Raw genomic sequence first — 22,812 nt, 5'->3', positions numbered from 1 at the left:
ATCCAACATCTTATAACTTATTTCTAAAATCTTTGCCAGCGTATCTGAGAATGGGTTTGAAGAGAGACTGAACGCTGGCCTCTAGTCAGAGAAGCAAGCAGGTGCTAAGGAGAGGGGATGTGCCTTGCTGTGATCAAATGTAGATCAAGTGAAAAAGCATGAGAATGGGGAAGAATCGAATGTATAGACTGATACAGAAATAATTTGCCTTTTGGGGGTGAGGTTTGATACAGGGTAATACTTCAGTAAAGCTTTCCTGTAGTTTTTAGTTTTGTCATGAAGTGCTCCTTTCAGGAAAACTGAAGTGTTGACCTCAGTTCTTGAAGCTGCTACGTGACCTAATCTCTGCAATTTCTCTTTCTAAGAATAGTGGCTAATCACATTCTTTTCTTTTATCCGTGCAGGTCTCTTTTCTGATTCCACAGTTAATGGAAGCAGTGAAGAAAGAATGTATTTTATTACAATGGCTAAGTGCAGTCAGGTGCATTTCACATAAACCCGTGTTATTCTGCAGGCAGGCACTTGAAAGGTACAGTAAAGGGGAAAGTTCAGTGTTCTCTGTGTCCCAGCAGTGTGGTAGAAACAGTCTGTGATGTGAAGAACAGTACATCTTACAGAGTTATTTGCTTTGGTGTGCTTGAAGCGTGACACACACGGCCACGATTCACCTGTGTGCATCTAGTTTGTTCATAAATGTTGTGCAATTATGAATGTACAGTATAAATATTTTGAATATATAGTCTTATTTTTTGTTTGCATATTCACAAACGTTCAATAAAAGTTCTGCACTTTGGGGTTTTCCATTTTATTTTTATTCATTAAGAATGCAATCGGGCACTGTTGAAAGTGTGAATTATCTTAACCCAACAAAACAAGCAATATTGTCATGTTTTCTTGGTTGCTAAGTGACCTTTCATCGTCCAGATATATTTGGAAAGCTGTTCATCCAGGGCACGGTGAACCTCTGACAGTTTGATTTCCTTTGTGCTGGATTTGTATTTTGGAGCGTTCTTGGATATACTTCTCTCTCCTCATCAAATTATTTAATTTTTTTTTCCCTCAATGCAAAGTGAATTATTTTAACATTGTTGTCTTGTATACTTTTTGCATAATTTTCTGAAAAAAAATGTTCAGTATAATTGGCTGGGCATAATCATTTAAATATGTTGAGATGACATTTGCATATGTTCTTACGTTGATTAGATAATGTATGTAACATTTTGGTAGTGTAATCGTAAACAATTCCATAGTGTGATATATGGTGATGAACTAATTTGAGACAGAAACATTTTGCATAAAAGAAATAATATTTTAACTACTGACAAGTAAGAAGAAGGAAAACCCAAATATTCATGCTTTTTAAAAACTATAAATTTCTTTCTTTTCTGATTTCTCCTCAGTATTATTTCTTATCTCTTTCCTAATATTACATCTTAATAACTATTAGTCTCATGTTAAAGCCTTTCAAGTCTAGTTAAAACCTTTAAAGAGAAGCTAAGAACAAGGTTCTTTTTGGATGTATGTACTGCTACTCTACATTTAGTATGTGCACATGCAGTGTTGAAACTGTATCACAAGCTAAATGGGAAGCTTGTTTGTTGCTTTGCTTTAGAAGAGTAATTTCAATCTCAACAGAAGGAAAAATATAGCTAGATGGCCATATTCTGGAACAAATTTTTTATAATTATGTACTTAACTCATTCCTACCTGCAGTAGAAGTGAATTTGAGGTGGAATATTACATTCTGGAAGTGCTTATATTACTTATAATACACATTTCTGTGTGTATTATAAAGTCATATGAGGTAAACCTAGTTCCCTGTAAAGAAAACTAGAGACATAAGAGTCCTTATTTTAAATCATACTTGGTAGTTGTCATCTTTGATCAATTACTTCAAATAATTCTTCTCCACACCTAAATAGTAAGGCATGTATTATCCTAACTTTCAGATCATTCTTGGTATATTTAAATCCTTTTCTGTTTTAAAATTATGTATCTGTCTTTTCAAATAGCAGTCACATGCTAATTAAAAGTCTTGTTGATGAACAGACTGAGATCAGAATTTGCAAACAGCTTTTAATCACTTGAAATTTGTACTGGCAAAATTTTAATCACTTCAATCTTAGCTAACTGTTTTTCTGGTGAGCAAAATCTATAGTAGTTTTCAAAATAATAAGAAACATAAAAATCTGCTAATTAAAATTAGTAGAAAGTAATACAGAAAGAAAATGCACCTTGGGTTTTGATAAAAAAATTTAAATTATGTTTTGAGATTTGAATAGAAAAAACTATAAAAGCACTAGGTGGATAGGTAAAGTAATATTTTTTTATCTTTACAGTGGTATAAAAAGAAGCATCTGTGGTAAACTTTAACCAATATAGGAAAGCAGTTGGCTTTTATTTATTATGTGAATTGAAGATGTGTGTAAGCATGCAATTTTAACTATGATTTCGAAGGTAGAATATTAGTAGGACAATACTGATGAGTATGCAAAGTGTGAATACTGTAGGAAGAAGGATCTCTGTCACCGTTTCCATGTGAGTAATCAGGGAATCTAAAATTGGAGAAACAAGAAATATGTAAGAAATTTAATCTTCTGTAGTACACTCATTATTAACTTAGAGTTAACGTAGATTACGGATTTTTTGAACACTTAGGGCTAAAATTATTTTGTTAAATATTGACATTGGCATAAACAGCAAACAAAAAAAATAATCTTAAGTCTGCAAAAGCTAGAGCAAATCTGTGACAGTTTCCCCCCCCTTTTTTTTCTTTCTAAGGTAAATTTTTGAAGATATGTCAGTGCTCAAAGGGCTGCAGAAATTATGTTTACTATGAATTAGCTTCAGTGCATTAGCAATATTCTATTGTTCCTTTGATTTATTTTTTTATTCCTTCCCTACCCCTCCAGCCAAGGGAAAAGTAGAAAATAAAATTGTCAAACAGAAATCCTTGGGAAGCACTTTAGCCTTTTTATGGTTGTTCTGCAGTGCTTTGAAAAATTAAATGGATTTTATTTTGTACAGATAAGCCTCAAAGAGTTCAGTAAACACAGTTAATTGACACAGAACATATAACTCAGCAGTTAGTGTAAGTAGTGTAAACTTAGGGTGACTGCTTTGATGTCTTCTATCCTGTGGAATTTATCTCATCCTTCTTATGAGACTTTATAATACTTATTTCATCTTAAAAGTTTCAGAAATCCACTGTGGTAGTCTGTTCTCCTAATTCAGGAATTATTAAAGGTCCTGAATTACACTGGGAAGGTCTGAAGTGAGATGGATTAGCCTGGCACTGTGGAAATTACAGGCAAAGTCTGTTGTATTTACATATTCTCAAGCAGCTGCTCTAAATTGTGCTGTCAGTAGCTTTGTTACCAGGAGTATGAAAGAGCAGAAACGTGGCTTAACACTACCTGAGCCTGGTGCTTAGCCCATTTTTTTAATAGCTTTGTTGTATGTAGAAGTCAAATGTTTTAGAGATTTTCTGTCTCCATGGTTGTCCTGATTAGTCTGGTTTTGGTTATATTTGAAAGAGCAATTTAGCACTCTATTATTTTAAGGAGAATATTGTCATCCCTGGTCTTAATTTTAAATAGTAACTCTTATAGCTTCTGTGTTCCATCAACATCCAAAGCTGATCCGTTTAGCTACAGAGATTTTAGTTGGAGAGATTGAGAGGCTTGTTGCATTTGAAAGCTCTTGTGCTTTCAGAGAGAAAATTCCTCTTAGGATCTGTTAATAATAGTATTCACAGAGAAATTTTAAATCTGAAAGTTGCATATGCTTTTATAAACCAAACCAGAACACACATAATTACCTGTATCAAGGAGCTGGTGTATGCTAGAGCAAGTGTCCATGGCCTTCCGATGCCAGTTTTCCACCTGAGAAGGGTGACATGCAGCAGCTCTATTAGACTGTAATATTCTGTCTCGTTCACAGCAGTTTCTTCTCTGTCCCTGGACATTTATCCTCTACAATTGACTTGAAACTTTTATTCTGTCAACACACAATCTTCTGAAAGTTTCTTTGTATTTTTGTGATTTTTTTTAATTGCAATATATTTCTTATAGTTAATTGGTTAATAAAATTTTTAAAAGCACATCATATATTCCATATTGTTTTCCAATAAGGTAGCATGTATGTGTTATTTTCTACCTAAAAATTTGACAGAGCATTGGCAATTTATGATTCAGAATTTTTGAGCACATCAGTAAGTCAAATTAGAGTTTGTGAAACGCCTTAGAAACAGTACTTGAGGCTCTTTCCATTTTCTCTGTCTCTGGAGGCCTGTGTACTTAACACATCCCTAATTTATGGAATCAAAGTTTCATTGTACCCTATTAATGCAAGTTGTTTTCATGAAATTCAGTGTGATATTTGCCCATATATTGAAGGAAACAGGAAAAAAAGAATGAAAGGAGCAATTGACATCACCTCTCTTCGGTTTGGGAATCCATTTGCACTGATTATCTTTTTATAATAGTCAACAGATGCCTTTGGGTATCGTGGTTTGTTCTTGTTTTTAAAATCGATGTGATAAAATCCAAATCTTTCAGAGAAGCCTTTGTTCCATTCAAATTTATCCAGCAGTGACCAGGCAGTATAACCTTTGACATTAACACCATCATTTAGAGCTGTAAACACAATACCAATGATTCTGTTAAAATTCTTGCCTATGTTTGAGGTCCTTAAAATAAGATTCTGTAGATGTTTTGTTTTATACCAGAGAGAGATGGGGAGGAGGAGGAGGAGGACAGAAAATTGGCCAAGTATAAAGTAATTTAGATTCTTTGAAAATGTTATCTTTAGTTTGGAGACAGCAGAGCTCTATAAGAATGGTAATTAGATGCAATTTCTCCGTTCTTAAAGTGGAAACTGATGATCTACTGCAGTATTAAATCTCGTGTAGGTTATTGTATTTATTGGCATCACTATGTTTGGCTAGGTTGCTATTTTAATCAAAATTTATTAGTCTAGTTTGCTGTCTGTTTTGATCTGTGAATGTTTATTTCTCTGATATAAATTACAAGAGTAAAAAATAATCAGAAGGTGGAAAAGCTCATGTGCTAAAAAGATGGTTTTAAAGTTACCTTTCAGGATTTCATTAATATATCCTTTCAGATAGTCCATCCGCCATTCATCACACAGCTGAGTACACTGTACCTGTTCAGAAACTCCATTCTCTGTCACATAAATGAGAGGGTTCCCATACTGTGTCTGCAAACAAAGATATTTTTAGACCAGTTCATATAAAAAAGTAGCCTGATTTTGATAGAACATGAGATTCTTAGTAAAATGCATTAAAAGCAATATTCTAGATTTTCTTACCTTTAGTAAGAAAAATATGTAATTAGGAATTTAAGTACCATTTTTATTTTAAAATTAATAAATTCTCTAGTTTTCTGAACTTAAATTAAGGGGTTTTTTTTTGCCAAAAAAGCTTCCCAGTATAACAAGACAAAAATATAGGTGAAACTGTTGGAAAATCTAAAACAGTGTACGTGGAGCTCCTGCAGCTTCTGCATGTAACCAGATATTTAGTTTGCTTCCTTTGAAAGATTTACTCTGTAATCACCTTAATGAAGTTGAGTAATCTTCTGAATCCCCAAGGTACAGAATATAACCATTTAGGTCCTGGGGCTGGCCATTTTGGGTCCACCAGTTCAGCCAAATCATGGTCAGTGTTGTAACTGGACGCTTGTAGAAGGGGAAAGCTCTTCTGTATAACATAACGAGTAGTGAAATGACCTATTCCCAGGAAATCCGATGTGCCTTTAATATAGGTTTTCTCTTGCACTGAGAAAGTTGGTAATCTTGATGTCCCCAGGCCTTGCTGGGCACTCTTCCTACCTATCAAAATAATTATAGGAAACATACTTCTGAGGAGCACAGAAATTTGTTTTCTTTACCTCACCAACAATAAATACAATTTTCCTGATTTTAGTGTTAGTGCAGAGGACAGTTTAGTTTTATTGCTTTTTGAAGATGAAATAATCTTTCACCCTTCTGGTTGGGAGAAGTAAGTTGGGTAAAATACATGGAGAAGACAGTGAATTAAAGTGTTGGGTTTTTTTTAAAGAGCATGATAAATATCAAGACAATGCTTGGAAACATAAGATGACAAGAACAGAAGTGATCTGCTGCTGGGTATGTTGCCTGTCTTCTTCCTTCTGTGAAACAAAGGTAGTAGGAGCCTGTGGAAATGCAAGCTTTAGTGATGAAAAACTGCTGGGTCTTTGTACTAAAAAAAAATCCATAGAAATATTTAACAATGTTAACCTAACCCTGTCTTGGTTAGGCCACTAAAAATGGACTATGACTGAAAAGTGAGGTGGTTGCTTCCTTTCTGGTTTGGAGCACTCAGATGTGCAAGTGTTGGGCTCAACACCAGCTCAGCTTTAGCTCTAGGATGTTCCTGAGACTACTCAGGAGGTGTGTCTAGCCCATGGGCCATTTGTTGCTTAGCCTTGTCTCACCTGCATCCTCATACTTGACTAAACTACATGTTGGTCAGGGGCTACTCCATTGGAAAATGCTCTAAGTGTGTAATTTATTCATGTTCCAGTTGGTTACTGGGACTCACCTACATAATTCTTCATAATTTCTGGATAGTCTCCTCTGTAAATTGGATTTGCAAACCATCCCAAATGAAACTGTATGTATCTTTCAGCAGCATCTCTGTCTGTTTGGTTATATGGATCAACAGGCTCACCCCAGCCACTAGTGAGGGAGATTCCAACCATACCTTAAAACACAAAGTGACAACTCTGCAGTTTATGCCGAATCTTTAAGCCTTTAATATAAATAGAAGCATAATTAAGGAATGAATCCTTATTACCTCGCTGCTCACTGCGCCATGTGTTGTTGTAAGAGTGCCATACCTTCGCGTGAGTCTGAGTTTAAAAATAAAAGACAAGCATATGCACATTTTAATCTGTTTTGCCATAGTCAGTAGAGAAAGCTAGTGAAGAGCAAGAGGAGTTCTTGCATTAAGGTGTGTCTGAAAATATCACATAATTTCTCTTATGTATATAAGAGTAATAAAGAGTATAAGAGTAAATAAATAATTCATATAAAAGTAAATAGATAATTTGTGCAAGATTCCTTCCCTAAATTCCATGAGGTCTCTCTGAAGGTAATCCACAGCATTCTGAATAGTTTTCAACAGTTTGGATGTTTTTGCCTAATTTATTTTTATTTTTACAAGAGCTAGCCTTACTGAAATAATTTCAACAGGTCAGATTTTTACTCCTTGTTTCTAGAGTAGCCTGAATATTTTCTTATGCAACCAGTATGAAACATACTGTGAAAGAGACAAATTAGAAGGATAAATTTAAGTTGTTGCAACAGTGTCATTTCAGGCACCTTAGTGTTTCGTGCTGCACCTGAAGATGCATTGGTGGTTTAAAGTCAGGTGATAATTTTGATGGGCTAGTTGGAAATTACATCATGGCAAAACTGGATTTCTGTTTAAAGAGGAGAATAATAATAATAATAAAAAACCCTTAGTGTACTAAAAATTCTTAATTTACACATAATTTAAAGCACAGTTTTAGTTTTACTTTAATGATATGGTGCGCTGCTTTGTATGCTCCGCATCCACTGAGCTTCAGTCCTGGTGCGTGTTCTCCCGTCTCATAACCCTTCTCAGCAACTGCCTACAAATACATAGAATTAGTTATTTTTGAACAGCAGAGATAATGAATTTGCTGTGGTTTATGGACTTAGATCCTGTGCTCTTCTGTGCAGTTCATCTCTCAATTTCTCTATCTTTTCCAGTCCCTTTTTTCCTTCCCTTCCCCTTGGCTCCCATCTGCTGCCCCACTGCTTAGGCGATAATTTGTGGCATGTTGGAAACCATGTGTTGGTGACTGGTGTGGGCGGAGCGACTCACCAGCTTGCTGTTCCCTGATGAAATGCATGAAGGGCAAATTACAGCTGCAATTTGGATTTCTCTGCCTCTCTCTAGCTGATGATTTTTCAAAAATTCACTGGAACTTCATGTCTGGAAACTCTGCCCTTGTGCAGAACCTGGCTGGAACTGGCCTCTGAGATTTTTGAACACAAAGATTAATGGCCTAAGTCTCTCCCTCCCCAATTTTTAATCTACTTTACCTGTAGAGTCACTTCCACAGAATTTTGGGATCAGAACTGTGTAATGGGAAAGGCTGGAAGGAAAGCATTGATAACTTACCCAAGGATTGCTAAAAGTAATCCAGTGTTTCACACGATCACCAAATTTCTCAAAACACAGATTTGCGTAATCATTAAAATAATTGATCATGCTTATATTTTGCCAGCCACCATACTTTTCTTGGAGAGCCTTTGTAAATAAGAATTTAAAGAATGAATAATGTTATTTAAAGTTGAGCTGGGTATTAACAAAGACTTTTATTTATATTTCAGTAGTTTAGAAGATTTTTCCAAAACTTCAGTGTATATAAACTGCAATGTATATAAAATGCAAATGAGCAGAAAATAATTACAAGAATACTTAAAAGCACGCAGGCATCTTTAAATTTTTTTCTAAAGTACAGATAGTCCATAAACTTAGAAATAAATTTCTGTCAGAAACATTTATATTAGACATTTCACTACTTTCAATATTGTCTCACCTGTGGAAGATCCCAGTGGTAGAGGCTGACAATAGGGATAATATTGTTTTCCAGAAGACTGTTAATTGTATCATTGTAGAACTGTATCCCCTTCTCATTCAATTGCTCTGCTGATGAAATGCACAGACAAGAAATTACCTGGATTGTTTTTCAAATAACTGGAAGAATAGAAACCTAAACATTTTAACTAAAATTTTACATTATAGTGGTTGGTGTGCTGTAATGGTTTAACTCAGGTCTGCAGACAAAGAAACAGCAATGTGTTTAACAGTGATGTTAAACAACTATGGTATACTTAGGAGTAAAACTACTTATCTCCTAATACTGGGAAGAATATGGTGGGATTGGTATGCTTACTTTTGATGCCAGTGGGCATAATCCGAGGCCATGAGATGGAGAATAGATAGTGATTAACTTTCAGCTCTTTCAGTAACTGGATGTCATCCTGTGAAAAGAAAATACAATTAACTTATCTCAAGTCTGAGCAGAATAACCCTTTGGTTACTTGTCTCTCTTAAATAGTACTGAATGCAGAAAATATATAGAAGAGTTGCACAAAACAGGATTCCATCAGTTATTTTTCTTCATTTGCTTTGAGATGATGGCTCTTTCTACCTGTACTTCCTTTTTAACTATTTTTTTTCTTGACTCTCCAAATAAGTCCTGGAATACTTTGTGTTAGCAATTATGGAAACTGAATATTTTCGTCATCAAGTAGGGAACAGGAAAATGAGCTGAGATATTTAGCAACACAGTGATATTTATGTCAGAATTTGTAATGTGCATATTTGAAAAAATAATGTAAGCCTGTAAATCTTGACCTCAAACGTTTCATCTTAGGCACAAAAACGTGATTACACAGGCTTTTGCCTATTGTCTTATACTGGAGGGAGCACAAAAAATAAATCTGGTATAAATACATGTTCTTCCAAGTAATCATACATCCTTGATATTAAATGAAATTAGAAATTTGTTATATGAGTCAATGCAAAGAGAATTCTGATGATGAAAGCAAATAAAGACTGCTTTTATATAAAAGAGCACCATGTAACTCAACATATGCAAGCAAGTTTTAGAAAGTATCTCAAAATAGAAGCCCACAGTAGTGAGTAAATATTGAACTGCTATCATTTATGCTTGAATCCTCTCTGAAAAATAGGACCTGTCATCATCATGTTGGTCTCTTCTGATGTAACAGCCCAGTGAGCCTCGGAGTTCCAACCTCTGGGGGTTTTTATTAAGCTGTTCTTTCACACTTTACATGGTTGAGAGAGTTCAAATGAAATCTCTCCTGTGTTTGCCCATTTTAGGATAGTAAGGTATAATTAGTTTCTTTCCTCTTAGTTCTTGCTGAGACCTCTCGTGTTCCCTTGCATTTCATATATATATGGAAAAACCTCAATGGAATATAACTTTTCTCAAATTAGTTGGAATTCCAATTATGTAATATTGGCTTATCACACTTATTCGGATTCTTCTGGCTATGTATCTGTTTTTCCTCTAGGACTAATTCTAAAATTGTTTTAAGCTTGAAAACATACTGCTAATAGAGCTGCATTGATTATTTATTTGCTCTCCATTCAGAAAAAAATGGAAGATATTCAGACTGAATTTCAAAGCATCTGATGGTTTTGATATTCTTAAACTTACATAGAAAACCTTTAAAACTGCTCAAACACACACAAAAAGATGTTAATTTTATTCAAAGCTCAAATGTGTTCATTGTTCTAACTAAGAATTTGGACTCCTCGCAAGATTTAGAACATTTTTGACACAAAAATCCTGAAAAATGGAGACGTATTTGGGAAATAACTGTGGTATTATTGATTCTGTGATATTATTGGGAAAGAAGATTTTACTGAACTAATTGAAAATATAATTCCTTGGATTCCTAAGTTAAATGAGCTTATAGAGCAGCTAAAGCATTTCCTCTTTGCTCTTATTTCAAAATGGGAAATCAGGATCATGAAATGGCTGCAGAATGTTTCTAGAGGGATAGTTCCCCTTGAATGATACCTTAACTTTGTAGTAGCCATCACATGCTGAATCTCCTGTTTCATTTCTAAACACTTTCCCTTTCTTGTGGGTAAAAACATCCCAGATACTTGGTCCTTTCCCATCCTTGTCCCAGGCCCCTTCAGTCTGGTATGCGGAGCTTCCAACACCCCATAAAAAACCTAAAGGTAAAAAGAAGTGAGTTATGATTTAAACATTTTCCTGCACAACTCGTATTCGTACTGAATTTTTATATGAGAAAGTAATTGATCCCCGTTCACAGCTGCATCTCTTGGTGTGAGATGGGTGTGATTTCATTTTTTGCTGAACCAGAGGCCGACGTTTTCTACGTGAAACTTGTATCAGTGCATAGAAAGGGACTGTCTGAGAATGTGGTACAGGCTAAAGGTGTCCTTTCCTGATGCACTGAAAAAGGAATCTAATTTTTTTGTGTATTAAACCTTGTTGCTATTATTTTACACTGCTGAGGCAGTGCATTGATAGCATGGCAGAAATGTCATACTGTAAGAAACAAATCAGGTTCTCACATCATTTCTGCCCCATAGTTTTTATGGGGTTTTTAGTGATTACAGGTTTTGCTGTTGTTATGTAAAATATATAGAAAGATTCAGGATTACTTTCATAGAATTATACAAAAGGACATGATTAATCTGTTTCATAAGCCACTTAATTTGGGCATGAAAACAAATCAGTGTCTATATCTTTTTTGTTTTGATTTTGTTGGAATGAAATGTGTGAGTGTGGATAAATACATGTTGAAGAAAGGACAAGGTTTTGTAAAGCAGTACTGAAGGGTGAATTAGATAATACTAAACAGCTTGACACAAACCCAACACAACTAGGTCACTCACATTCATTTCTTAAGTTAGCTGCATAACAGAGGATATTTTTAGTTGTAATTCTTCATTAGTTGTAGATAATTTATGAAAAAGAAGAGTTCTCAGGTGTAATTTGTTATACTGTGCATCTTAATCACAGACAGGAAAAGAAGATCTGGATATGAAATATCTGTTAGCATTTACTCTGAGTTTACTGTTTTAAGTGACTATATGAAGTGCAGGGTTATATGAATCCTTATATTTCCCGGGCTATGTGCAGAAGGTAATATTAAGTATGTATTCTGCAAGAGCCTCAATTTTTTGTTTCTGCTATTTCCCTGGAAGGACAAGGAGAACTTTTTGGTGGCTTTCTTGTGCAGACAAGTACATCTATAGCATTATAAAAACCACAGTCAACTGTAGTTCAAAAGTACCAGCTGGAAAAGTGCCATAATAGAAAGAGCCTGGATTATTCTTTGTCCACTGGAAATCCTCAGCTGTATTCAGTCGTATTATCAGCACAAGCATATACCATATTCTCAGAATGTAAGTCTTCATGGCTGTTAATTTCATCACTGCAAAGTGTCCTCTGCAAGTTGCCACCTGATAAAATAGAAGAGCATTGTTAGGTGTTGCCACTCTACAAAGTAGGCTCAGGGTGATCAAAAGGGAAAAGCTTATATTTTTTGTGCTGGATGGGTACGATTTTCATTGAAGGCTAAAAGCAGTGCTTGGGCTGTGGAAGATGCAGTTAAGCTTCTGGCAGGGTGATGAAAATGAGAGAAGAATGAAGTGCAAAATTATAATTATTAGAAGTTCTTCCTACTTATTTTCTATAACGTTACTTATCTGTACTGTATTCTAAGTCTCTTTGGCAGTAGATATTTTGTTCTGGATTTCAAACTGTCCTACCAGTATCAATAACTAAAACCCTGCAAACAGGGATTGAGAGTCAGAGCAAGAAATCAAAGTGATCATGCTTGCTCGCATCTTGCCACCTAAATATATAATAGAAACAAACTTTGTGGAAGTCGAAAAGGAAAATTAATACTTGGAGTTTTAATAATTGCAGCTTTTATCTTGATGATGTCCCTTTTATCCAGTTCCAGCATCAATTTAAAACGTTACTATGTATGCATTATATTTTTAACTGCTAAATCAAGTTAAACTATTGGTGGGGTGACCAATTTTAACCATTTTAAATAAAGTTTCAGAAGGGCTTTGTAGAACAGCACTATTTTCCTCAAATTTATACAGTTCCCAAAGGATCTATTTTACATTCCTGAGCCTCTGTTGGTGAAGTTAAAGATGGGGTTAGAAAGTGAGGAAAAGTAAAACAAATATCTCATGAAAAATAATCATATTTTGCATTGGAGCATTGTATAAAATGTAAATACATCTGGAGCTTTGAAAAGCAAACTGGGATTACAGGCTAATCAGTTGAACTGCTTAAGTGAGACGGAGCATTGAGCAGCCTTAGGAGTCCCAAGAGCAGGTAAATGAAGGTCTGAAGATACCATGTCCTTGCCTGCCTGTACAAAACCAACCTTGCTGCTGCCTTTCTGCAACAGGCAAGAAGGGAACTTCAGGGAACTGCATTTCACACACGTCTGTCCTCATCAGTTCCTCTTGCACAGCCCTGGAGCAAGTGACAATGAGGGTGGAAAAGCCACCTTCAGAATCAGGTCACCCGTGGTGAGCCACTGTCTGCTCCTTCACCTTCTCTGTCAGGAGACATCAGTACTGGGAGAGACTGGCTGAACAGCGCTGAGCAACAGGTTATTTCTGACTTGCTTTTTGCCATTATTTTGTAGCATAGCCCTCTTGTGTGTAAAAATTCAGGACTTGTGCCATAGCCCAGTGGGAATCTTTGCACTGACTTCCCTGGGCTGTAGGTCAAGCCTCTGGTGATCCGTGATACCAGATCCAACCAGCCTGTCTAATACCTCTGTTCCCTGCAGATGGGTTCCTGACTAACATGGAAAAAATAAATTTGGCTAAAACTAAAAGGTGATGGAGCTGCTTTTCAGAACATGTAATAAATGTATGACCTCAGAGACCTCTCCTCCTGCATTTATTAAAGAGCATTCCATATCTCCTAATTAATGCAGGAATGGCACAACTGGTTTGGGAAAATGTATCTGCTTCAACGCTGAAGGCCTTTAGACCTGGATTAAAAGAATCTTCACCTCTGCATTTCTAATGTGAACATTTAGATTGCAAGGGGAGAAAAAAAAAAGAGCAGACTACAACCATTTAAAAGATCACAGGATCTAAATACTCTCTATTTAGTATTAAAGTATTTTTATTTTTAATATAAGAGGTTGCAAATACATGTAATTTTCATTTAAACATTGACAGTCAATTCTAGCTCTTCAGCCTGGTCAATAAGTTGGTTTAAATTTAGCATTATCCTTCTGATTCTTGTTAGCAATGACTGATAGTGACGTGAAAAGCAGCGAGGAGAACAGCAAATGTGTTCTGTGAGGTGTGTCATTGGTTTCTGTAGCTGAGGCATTAATCCTGTGGGAATAGCAGTGTTTGCTTTTGCAGGGGTGCTGATATTTCTGTTCCAAAGATAGAGCATAGCTTTTATAATATTTTAAGTTGTTTATTATAGTTTTAGACATTTATAACTATGTGATTTGTGTTTAGGGTAACTTGGAGCTAGGAATAACAGTTGAATGAAAATCAGTTGGGTTTTTTTTTTTTTCTCTTTGATGTGATAAATGCATTAAAAATAATTTTGGTAATTCAAGAATTGCTCAGGTACACGTAGCTTTAAAAATGCCATAAAAGAAGCAGCTATTCTAATAGTGCAAAAAGGTTTCTCAAGTTTAGGCTGTAGGGCTGGTGCTATCAAACACCCTTTTGACTCTCGTTCTCTAGCAGCTACATTAGCTTCTACCTTGATTATAGATCAATTATTTTAATTATCCCCCATTTCTGCCTTACCTGGTGTTCTTCTCAGTGGATGTGTCCCAAATGGGAGATTCCTCTGAAATGTCAGAAATTTACCAGGGCATTCAGAATAAATTTCCTTTCACGGAATAATTGCACGGAATTAATCCAACTGTCACAAAAACTCGGGAGAAACGTCTAGTTGAAAACAGCATTTTGTTCACTTACAGCCAAAACAAAAAAGAACAATCCTTTTGTGTTCACAGTCAATGCTGCAGGAAAAGGTTTAGCTTAACCATACGAATCTTTTAGCAATGAGGCATTTTCCTTTGTAAGCAAAATGAGATTGGCGAGTGATCTATACGTTCAGACCTAACTGCACTTGCTCTTGAACAGGGTGTTTGTAGACATTTTTCTCTTGCAGATGTCTGCATCGTCGATGGTATTTGTCAGGGAGATCTCACTGGGAGATTTAATGAGGCCAAGGGTTTTGTTTTTTGCATGGCATAATTTTGAATGAGGTATTCGGGATGCAGTCTTGAAAAATAAGATGCTTTTTCTTTTCTTTTGTTTCTAGAGGAATTCCTTACGATGATGTCTTGGTGGAAAAGAAACAGCTCTTCAAATCTTGGAGGTCAGCTGTTCAGCTTGAGCTGTAGCTGTTCATTCTGTTTGTTCTGAGTTAACATTCAGTCCCCTCTCATTGATAGCATGCATTGAAAAGACTGTGAAATGAGCATTTCTAGGACTTGCTGGGCTGAAAACCTGTGGTTTCAGACACTGCTGCTCACCTGGCTTTCAGGAATGAAAAGCCTTTATCTCCTGAGAGAGAAGGGGATGAGCCTCCCAAGAGCAGCAGTGAAGATAAGTACACTGCTCCTGTGTGGGAGGCTTGAGGTGGGACAGAGATGCTGCAGAGGGAGGCTCTGGAGAGTGTTGACACAAAATGATGTATCAGTGAACCTTTCACCCATCCACCCTCAGGAAAGGAGGTCTGTGAGGAAAGAGTCTTGTAGGAGGAGCAGAAAGAAGACTGGCTCTGTTGGCTCAAGGTAGTGGGGTGATCTTCTCTCCGCAGCACCTATATGTCTGCCTGATACTTGGGCTTTCTAATCCACCCTCAGGAAAGGAGGTCTGTGAGGAATGAGTCTTGTTAGGAGAAGCAGAAAGAAGACTGGCTCTGTTGGCTCTAAGTAGTGGGCTGATTTTCTCTCCACTGCAGTGCACCCATGTGTCTGCCTGACACTTGGGCTTTCTGTGGGTGAGCAACTCATGACTGTGGAACCTGCTATCCTATGCCTTTGAAGCTATACAGTCTGGAAGCAAATTTCCATTTGTTTATTTACCTACTTGGTTTTGTCCTTTTTATTTTGTTAGAGCAGTACTGGTGCCCTCTCATGGTCATTTGCATTAAAAATGTTGCCAGGTAGTGTAAAATAAATAATAACATTGTAGTTTATATACAGCCTCTGATCTCAGAACTGCAAAAATGCATTGAAACTGTAGAGGGAATATCATCAGGACCTCATTGTTCATGCACACATGGCTCTTGGTACTCTCGTTTGGCTTCCCACAGGCCAAGGTGGACCATTTTCAAGCATGGTGGAGGTAACCCTTGAAAATCAACCAGCTCACAAGCTTTGTGATTTCTAATGCACATAAGGGCCAGTACTGTACACATAGGTCAGCCTTCTGCTGATGAGTTTGGTGCTTAAGTCATGTTTTTAAGTACTTGCCATGCATTTGCCATGTTTTATTTCCTGCAGAAGGTGGGTTGGGCACTGTGCAAGAGTCACTGCAGTGCTGTGTGATGCTAGAGCTGTGATCATGAAGGGTGTGCGTTAGTCAGTCCTTGTTAACTCACAATTGCACCTAAAAAACCACACCAAAACCAAAGGCTTTGGTGTGCCAGGAGAGAGACTGTGACTGTTCAGGGAACTGACAGTGGAAGCAGACATGGATGGGAGGCTGAGGCCCAGAGAGATGGGTCAGAAATCACACAGGGAGTTTGTGTCAAGCGAGGAACTGAACTCGGCTCTCTTGGCTCTCTGCCCAGTGCCGTACGTCCAAACCCGTCTGCTGCTTTAGGGACCAACTCATGCAGCACTAAAGTCATTTGGTGAATTGTCACTGACTTCCCTGGTCAGAAGGAGCAAGCCCTTGGTGTGCACAAAACCACAGTTCTTTCAAACTACATTATCATGGGCTGCTGGAAACATCATACTGTTCCACTCTTTAAGTTGTGCTTACAGGGGTTTTCTTCTCTTAACACAATCTTATCCTCTGATTGTTTCCCAGTTTCTTGTATAAAAGCTCAACTTACAAAAAAAAAAAACCCAAAACACCCCAAAAAAACCCAAACCCAAAAAAACACCCAACCAAAAAAAACCCCCAAACTCATGACATATTAACATTGCTACAGCTTGGTCATTTTTTCCTCTTGTTTCATCTTGGGAAAGTTTTATTCACAGCAGTTTTTAAAATGTGCCAGAAACACACCAAGGCTATAAAAATCTTTTATTTTGTTTTATTGGTAAAAAGAATGTTAAAAAAAAAAATGTACTCAGTGGAGTCTGTCCAAAATTGCCCAATGACTGCAGTAAAATAACCTGGAAAGTAGGTTATGCAATTGCCTTCCTATGGTGGGTTGTGAAGTCAGGGGAGAGTCACGACTGACTCTCAGTTTACAGTTTATCTGCTGTTTACTTGTCTACAGCCTGGATTGGATTTTCATCCATAAATGATGTAAATATTTATGTATTGTCTTGCTGTGGAATTACTATGTGACCATATCACAAAAACTTCAGCACAAACCCCACTATCTTAAAGGAATTGATACTTATCCTCCCACTTTATTTTCTATCTGTGCTACAATTCATGTTGCAAAACCTCTTCTCTCCAGATAGACAACCAGAGATGGAGTCACTGCTAATAGCAGATATCATAAAACTGGTATTTATTTGATTTTTTGTTTTTAGCTTTTATGTTTTGCTTAGGCTGATGAAAAAGTAGAAGCTGTCTTTCCTAATTCCCTGGCAGCTCTTCAGACAACTAGACTAAATCATCCTCATATAATTATAACCTATCTCCCCAGCTTCCTGATTCTTCATTCTTCCACTTGCACTCCCTTTCCAACCTTGAACAGGCCTTTTCTGTCTCAGAGAGAAAAATCCTTTCTTATTATACAGTGACCAGAAAAACACGTAATTTTTCCAGTGTGTGGTCTGCTGCAACTACCCTGAGATATTGGAGACTTTTCAGAATCAAAACAAAACCCACTTACAATTGTTCTTGGAACAAGAACACTTGTATAACTGTACTTGTATTTTTCTGTGTTACAAAATTACTTTCCTTGCATTATGTTGGCTGTTTTTGGAAACTTTTTGTCTAATGCTCCACTGTACTAATGGCCTGGACTTGCTTTTCAGAGAAAAATAGAAAATTGGAAGTAATTGAAATGAGGATGCCTTGCTTTACAATCAATCATGTTGCTTTGACTTGAAGCAGTTGGGGGGAATATAATTGTTAATAGAGAAGATGTTTGGAACTGTTTCTTATGGTCGAGTGAATTCTAAAGGCAGAAAAGGAGTGTTTGGAAATGTGGGAGATGCATTTTATTGCATATAAAAAGAGATCAAGGATACTGAAGACTCATTCTCCTGGTTTTTAACTTGCATATATACACCAGGGTTGCCCAGTAACTTTAAAGATTGTCAACTTTTCCATTCTTGGAGCCATTTTTATTTCTTACACAAATGCTTTCAGCCAAACTGATGTGGTCATATTTGCACACACAACTCTGCCATTTACCCTATAAACTCTGGTGGACCTGACATTGTTATATGTCTTTTTTCCAGCTCTTTATGCCATCAACTGACGTGGTCTGCTGACAAGCCTGCCTTCTCTTGGACTACCAGGAGGGATTGACACCCCGATCCGGGCCATCTGGGATGCAATTCACTGATAACATTGACTGGCACCATTAGCAGAATTTTGCTGTGCAACCCAGTTTGACAGAGGTACCTCTGCTGCCCTCCCACTGTGGGGAATACCAGTCATCTTGTATCCTGGCAAATCTAGGGGCAGCTTCTGAAGATAGTCTCTGTTTTAAGAAAACCTCCAGAAGTTTGGAAGATCTTGTGTTTGAACTGTGATCCCTGAGATGAGACTGAGATAGGTAAATCTGAAACTTACACCATCTTTATTTAACAGTGCCCACACTATGATGAAAGCGAGTGCTATTGTATTTTATACCCATTGAGCACACTGAATAGCTGTTAAGGTACTGATTTTACTGGCATAATTTTTGGAAAAACTACTCTATTTGAGAATCTGCCATTTCTGTTTTGCAAAGAAAGATTGGAAAGATTGGTGAGGATAGGGTAAATCTGCAGAATCTATTGTAGTTGTACTAAAAACTCACATTTTAAAGGCCTTGTTTTTAAATAAGCTCCTAAATTGTATATTCTTAATAATGTTTCTTGGTGCATGTGGAGAGGTGCAGAAACTTCTCCCTTTTGTGGAGCACTGTTCTCCCAAATAGTCAAAACTCATGAGACTTTGCAGTGATACAGTCAAAGGTGCATATTGGTTTTTAAATGCCCAGGCTCAGTGGATGACTGAAAATCCCAACCGTGATATATAATAAATGACAGATGCTATAGATACTCCTGGGTGCAATGTAGAAGGTCACAGAAGTTTGCTTCTAAAAATCAATTTTAATTTATCTTTTCCTGCTAACAGCTTCATGCTAAGAGTTGGCCTCCATTTGATGTGAACACAGAAGCTGCTGCAGGCTACCACTGATTGGAATTTACTTGTATTAGTCTAATTGCATGCTCTACCATCATCTGTTTGCAATCACGAAGAGGAAGCTTCTGAAGCTTGGGAATGAGAGAAAATGAAGTGTCTTGACAACTACAAAACACCGAGAATGCTCTTGGAGGTTTTCCCATCACTGTGAGTCTGAACAAAAAGACACAGCTATATTTTTTTTTTCCATGTCCATCTTTACATAAATAACATAAATACATCTAACAACTAGGAATAGTGATAATTAATGAAGGTCCCCAAGCACTGTAAGCTGATAATGAGTAAGAGTTCATGAATTGTTTTGGAAGGGGTTGAATTAGTTCATTATTGAATTAGTTGAATTAGCTCATTAGTAAAATAATACAATTGTTTTCTCTATGGATATTCAGCTAAGCTTATGAACATTCCAATTCAGTGCTTCTGGCTGTCCAATTTAACTACCAATTTTAAAACACACCCCTTGAACATTTTATCTTTAATGCTGCAGTAGAAGGAATGACATTAGTCCTTTTCAGATGCAGCAGGCCAGGCACAAGTTGTAAAGATATCCAATTTAACTACCAATTTTAAAACACACCCTTTGAACATTTTATCTTTAATGCTGAAGTAGAAGGAACAACATTAGTCCTTTTCACGTGCAGCAGGCCAGGCACAAGTTGTAAAGAAGTGAACAGATAAAGCACCTTAATAACTAAAGACACTGAGACCAGTTTTGCTTCTGTTCAGGTCTAGAATTTTAGGCTGGAGAGAAAAGTTGAGAGCCTTGCAGAGCATTTAGCTGTGCTCCACCAAGAGGCAGCATTGCACAGCACTGGAGGAGCTTGGGGAGAGCCAGCTCAGGGCTTGCTCCCTCCACCCCTTCACCTTGGAAGTGGTTGCAATGCCGATCACCACCCACTCTGCAGATCACTTTGAAAAACGCTAGTGGCAAGTGCTTCACAGAGTACCAGTGAGTTGGAAATTTGTTATATCCAGTACCTGAAGGGGCTCCAGGAAGGCTGGGGAGAGACTTTTGACAAGGGCAGGTAGTGATAGAACAAGGGGCAATGGTTATAAACTGGACAAGAGTAGATTGAGATGAGATGTGAGGAAGAAATTCTTCACTGTGAGGGTGGTGAGACACTGGCCCAGGTTGGCCAGAGAAGCTGTGGCTGCTCCTCCCTGGAAGTGTTGAAGGCCAGGTTGGATGAGGCTTTGAGCAACCTGGTCTAGTGGAAGGTGTCCCTGCTGATGGCAGGGGGGTTGGAACTGGATGAGCTTTAAGGTCCCTTCCAACCCAGACCAGTCTGGGATTCTGTTTTTGGATGAACTTCTAATAGTAGTTCACCAGTACAGTTCTCTCTCTTTCTGCCTGGCCAATACCAATGGAGAAGAGCAGCAAAGGAATAGAAAAGGTACTTTGCAGCCTCAGGGTAGCTGTTGAAGGGAATGGAGTATCAGGTCTGTGAGGGAAAGGAAGACTTTACTCTCTTGAGCACAGCCTGAGAGAACTGCTTTCTAAACTGCCAGACTCCTTATTTCCTAGGTAAACTTTTAAACTTCCTGGGGAAAGCGTGAAGATGAACTATGATAATCTAAATTCTTGTATAACTAGGGTGAGCTTCTGTAGTGACAGTTGTTTGGTGGCGTGGCCTGGTACTTCCTGTAGCCTATTTATTAAAACAAATTTAAAAAAAAAAAAACCACAACACCAAAAAAAGCAGTGGCTTTTACTTTTGCCCTTTCAGGGATAAATTTCAGAGATGAGGCCTTATTAGCACTCATTAGCAACTTCTACACAAGTAGAATACCAAGTGATGCCAGTGGGGATTTGATGTATTCTTAAAAGTGAAATATCTGCCCCGATGCTTGGCTGTATCACAGCCCTCTTGCTGTTTTGGGGACTGATCCAAAGCTGACTAAATCAGTAGAAAGCCTAGCTAGTTACAGCATGGCTTGGATGAGGTTCTGAGAGCGTTTGTCACTTTGGGATGTGCAGGGTTAAAATTTCAGGAGCCTTTCTTTTCAATTTTAGGCAGTGAAAAAGGAATAATGCAAATAATTCATTGAAACGTTGCTATGAATCAGAGAATACATTTATTGAAGTTAAAAAAAGAAACCAAACAACCCAACCCTCACATGAGATTGATTCTAAACTCAGAAAAGCACGAGGAGGTGTAACTAAAAGTTTTGAGATTCCCATCTTAAAGTTGACCAGATGTTGGCAGCAAGATGATAATACTCTTGTGATTTGTACCTCGTATAGTATCTGTGGCAACTGTTACATCATCATAGCTTCCTAAGGCATTTGGATGAAGCAGCATTGACCTCAGTTTCCCAGTGTATGAGCGAGGCTGTGTTCATTCCTTTGACAGGCATTTCTGCATGGAGAGCAATTCAGTGAGCTCAGCTGAGGGCATCAGATGGATAGTGGGGAGTCTCTCCATCAGGCTGAGGAAGTGGGTGCTTCTAAACAGGGTTAAATACCAATACCAAGCTTGTGGATTCTGAGTTTTAGTGCTAATATTTGCAAAAATGGAAAGTCAGTGAGCTTTAAGTCCAGCACCCAGAGCGTGTCCACTTTCAGAGAGAAAGGGTAGTTCATTGTGTCTTGCTGCTGAACTCATTCCTTCTCAAGTTTCCCATCTGTAAAACAGGACTGGAAATAGAGCCTTCCTTCCTGAAAGACTTAACTGCCAAATAGCTTGTGATCCTCCTGCTAGAACAACAAAATAATTGCATCAATGTCTTTGAGGAAGGGATCATTTTTTTTTTTCCCCTGCTGTGTTTATACACCACTTAGTTAATTAAGTGAAGTCCATGTCTGCAATGGAAGATCCCTGGTGCTATTACAACTGATTTGTGTTGAGCTGTAGTATTAGTACTACTAAAGAATAATGGTGGGTGGGAGGATGGACTTACATCTAGACAGCAGCATCGACTTCTGTCTGTATAAATGAGAGGTCTTACCTTAAACTAGGAGGTGTTATAGTGGGGTAACTTACCTTGTAAATTAAGCATGCCCTTGTAAATCCAGAGCAGAAGACAGGCTGGGCATTAGTAGTTCCAGTTAGGGATCATTTGTTCAATTTTCTTAAACTTTTTAAACTTTAAAACAGCTTTGAATGAAAGAAAAAAAAGCCATTCTAACTAATAAAACTGTCTTGATCCAATGCAGGTTGTAGCAGCACCAGTGTTTCAGGTAGCTGCATCCTGGGATAATAATGGTGGTATTTTTAAAGATGCTGCTAAGTGATACTTGAGATCATGTTTGTTAATTTTCTTTTTACTACATCAAATCAAAAAAGAATCTTAGGTACAGTTATTGTTGAAGTACTTGAATTTGAAATAAATCAAGCTTATTTAACACATTTTTAAAAAGTAGAGCTACATTCTTTACAATGAATCTTCCAGTTATGCCAAAAATACAAATTCCAAAATATAGTTGTGGTAATAATAATAATAATAATGCTAAAGCCTCCAGACATGCCAAATTTCCAGTCTTGTGACTATAAACTGTAAGCATTGTGCATTTTTCTTTCAGCTGTCAGATCCTCTTCTGAGAGTATCACTGAGGAACAGTTTGAGATAAGCAATATGGACTAGAAGAATATAAAGAGATCCTGATGCTGTCAGAACAGTAAGTAATTTTTTTTTTTATTATTATT

General features: G+C 37.3%; 1 protein-coding gene across 1 annotated transcript; it reads right to left on the bottom strand.

Annotated features, from left to right (window-relative positions):
- Positions 1-2,439: 2,439 nt before the first annotated feature.
- On the bottom strand, positions 2,440-12,010 carry LCTL (lactase like). Its single transcript, XM_029085508.1, has 13 exons — positions 11,887-12,010; positions 10,635-10,795; positions 8,976-9,063; positions 8,619-8,728; positions 8,198-8,326; positions 7,566-7,661; positions 6,842-6,896; positions 6,587-6,748; positions 5,579-5,853; positions 5,094-5,220; positions 4,438-4,637; positions 3,821-3,884; positions 2,440-2,555 (listed from the first exon to the last, which is right to left on the bottom strand). The coding sequence occupies exons 1-13, from the start codon at positions 12,008-12,010 to the stop codon at positions 2,440-2,442; spliced, it is 1,707 nt and encodes a 568-aa protein (XP_028941341.1).
- Positions 12,011-22,812: the final 10,802 nt, after the last annotated feature.

The sequence above is a fragment of the Antrostomus carolinensis genome, unplaced genomic scaffold (assembly GCF_000700745.2).
Source record: "Antrostomus carolinensis isolate BGI_N321 unplaced genomic scaffold, ASM70074v2 scaffold1906, whole genome shotgun sequence".
NCBI lineage: Eukaryota > Metazoa > Chordata > Aves > Caprimulgiformes > Caprimulgidae > Antrostomus > Antrostomus carolinensis.
The sequence above is the reverse complement of the archived record's forward strand: the minus strand, read 5'-3'. Positions and strand labels throughout refer to the sequence as shown.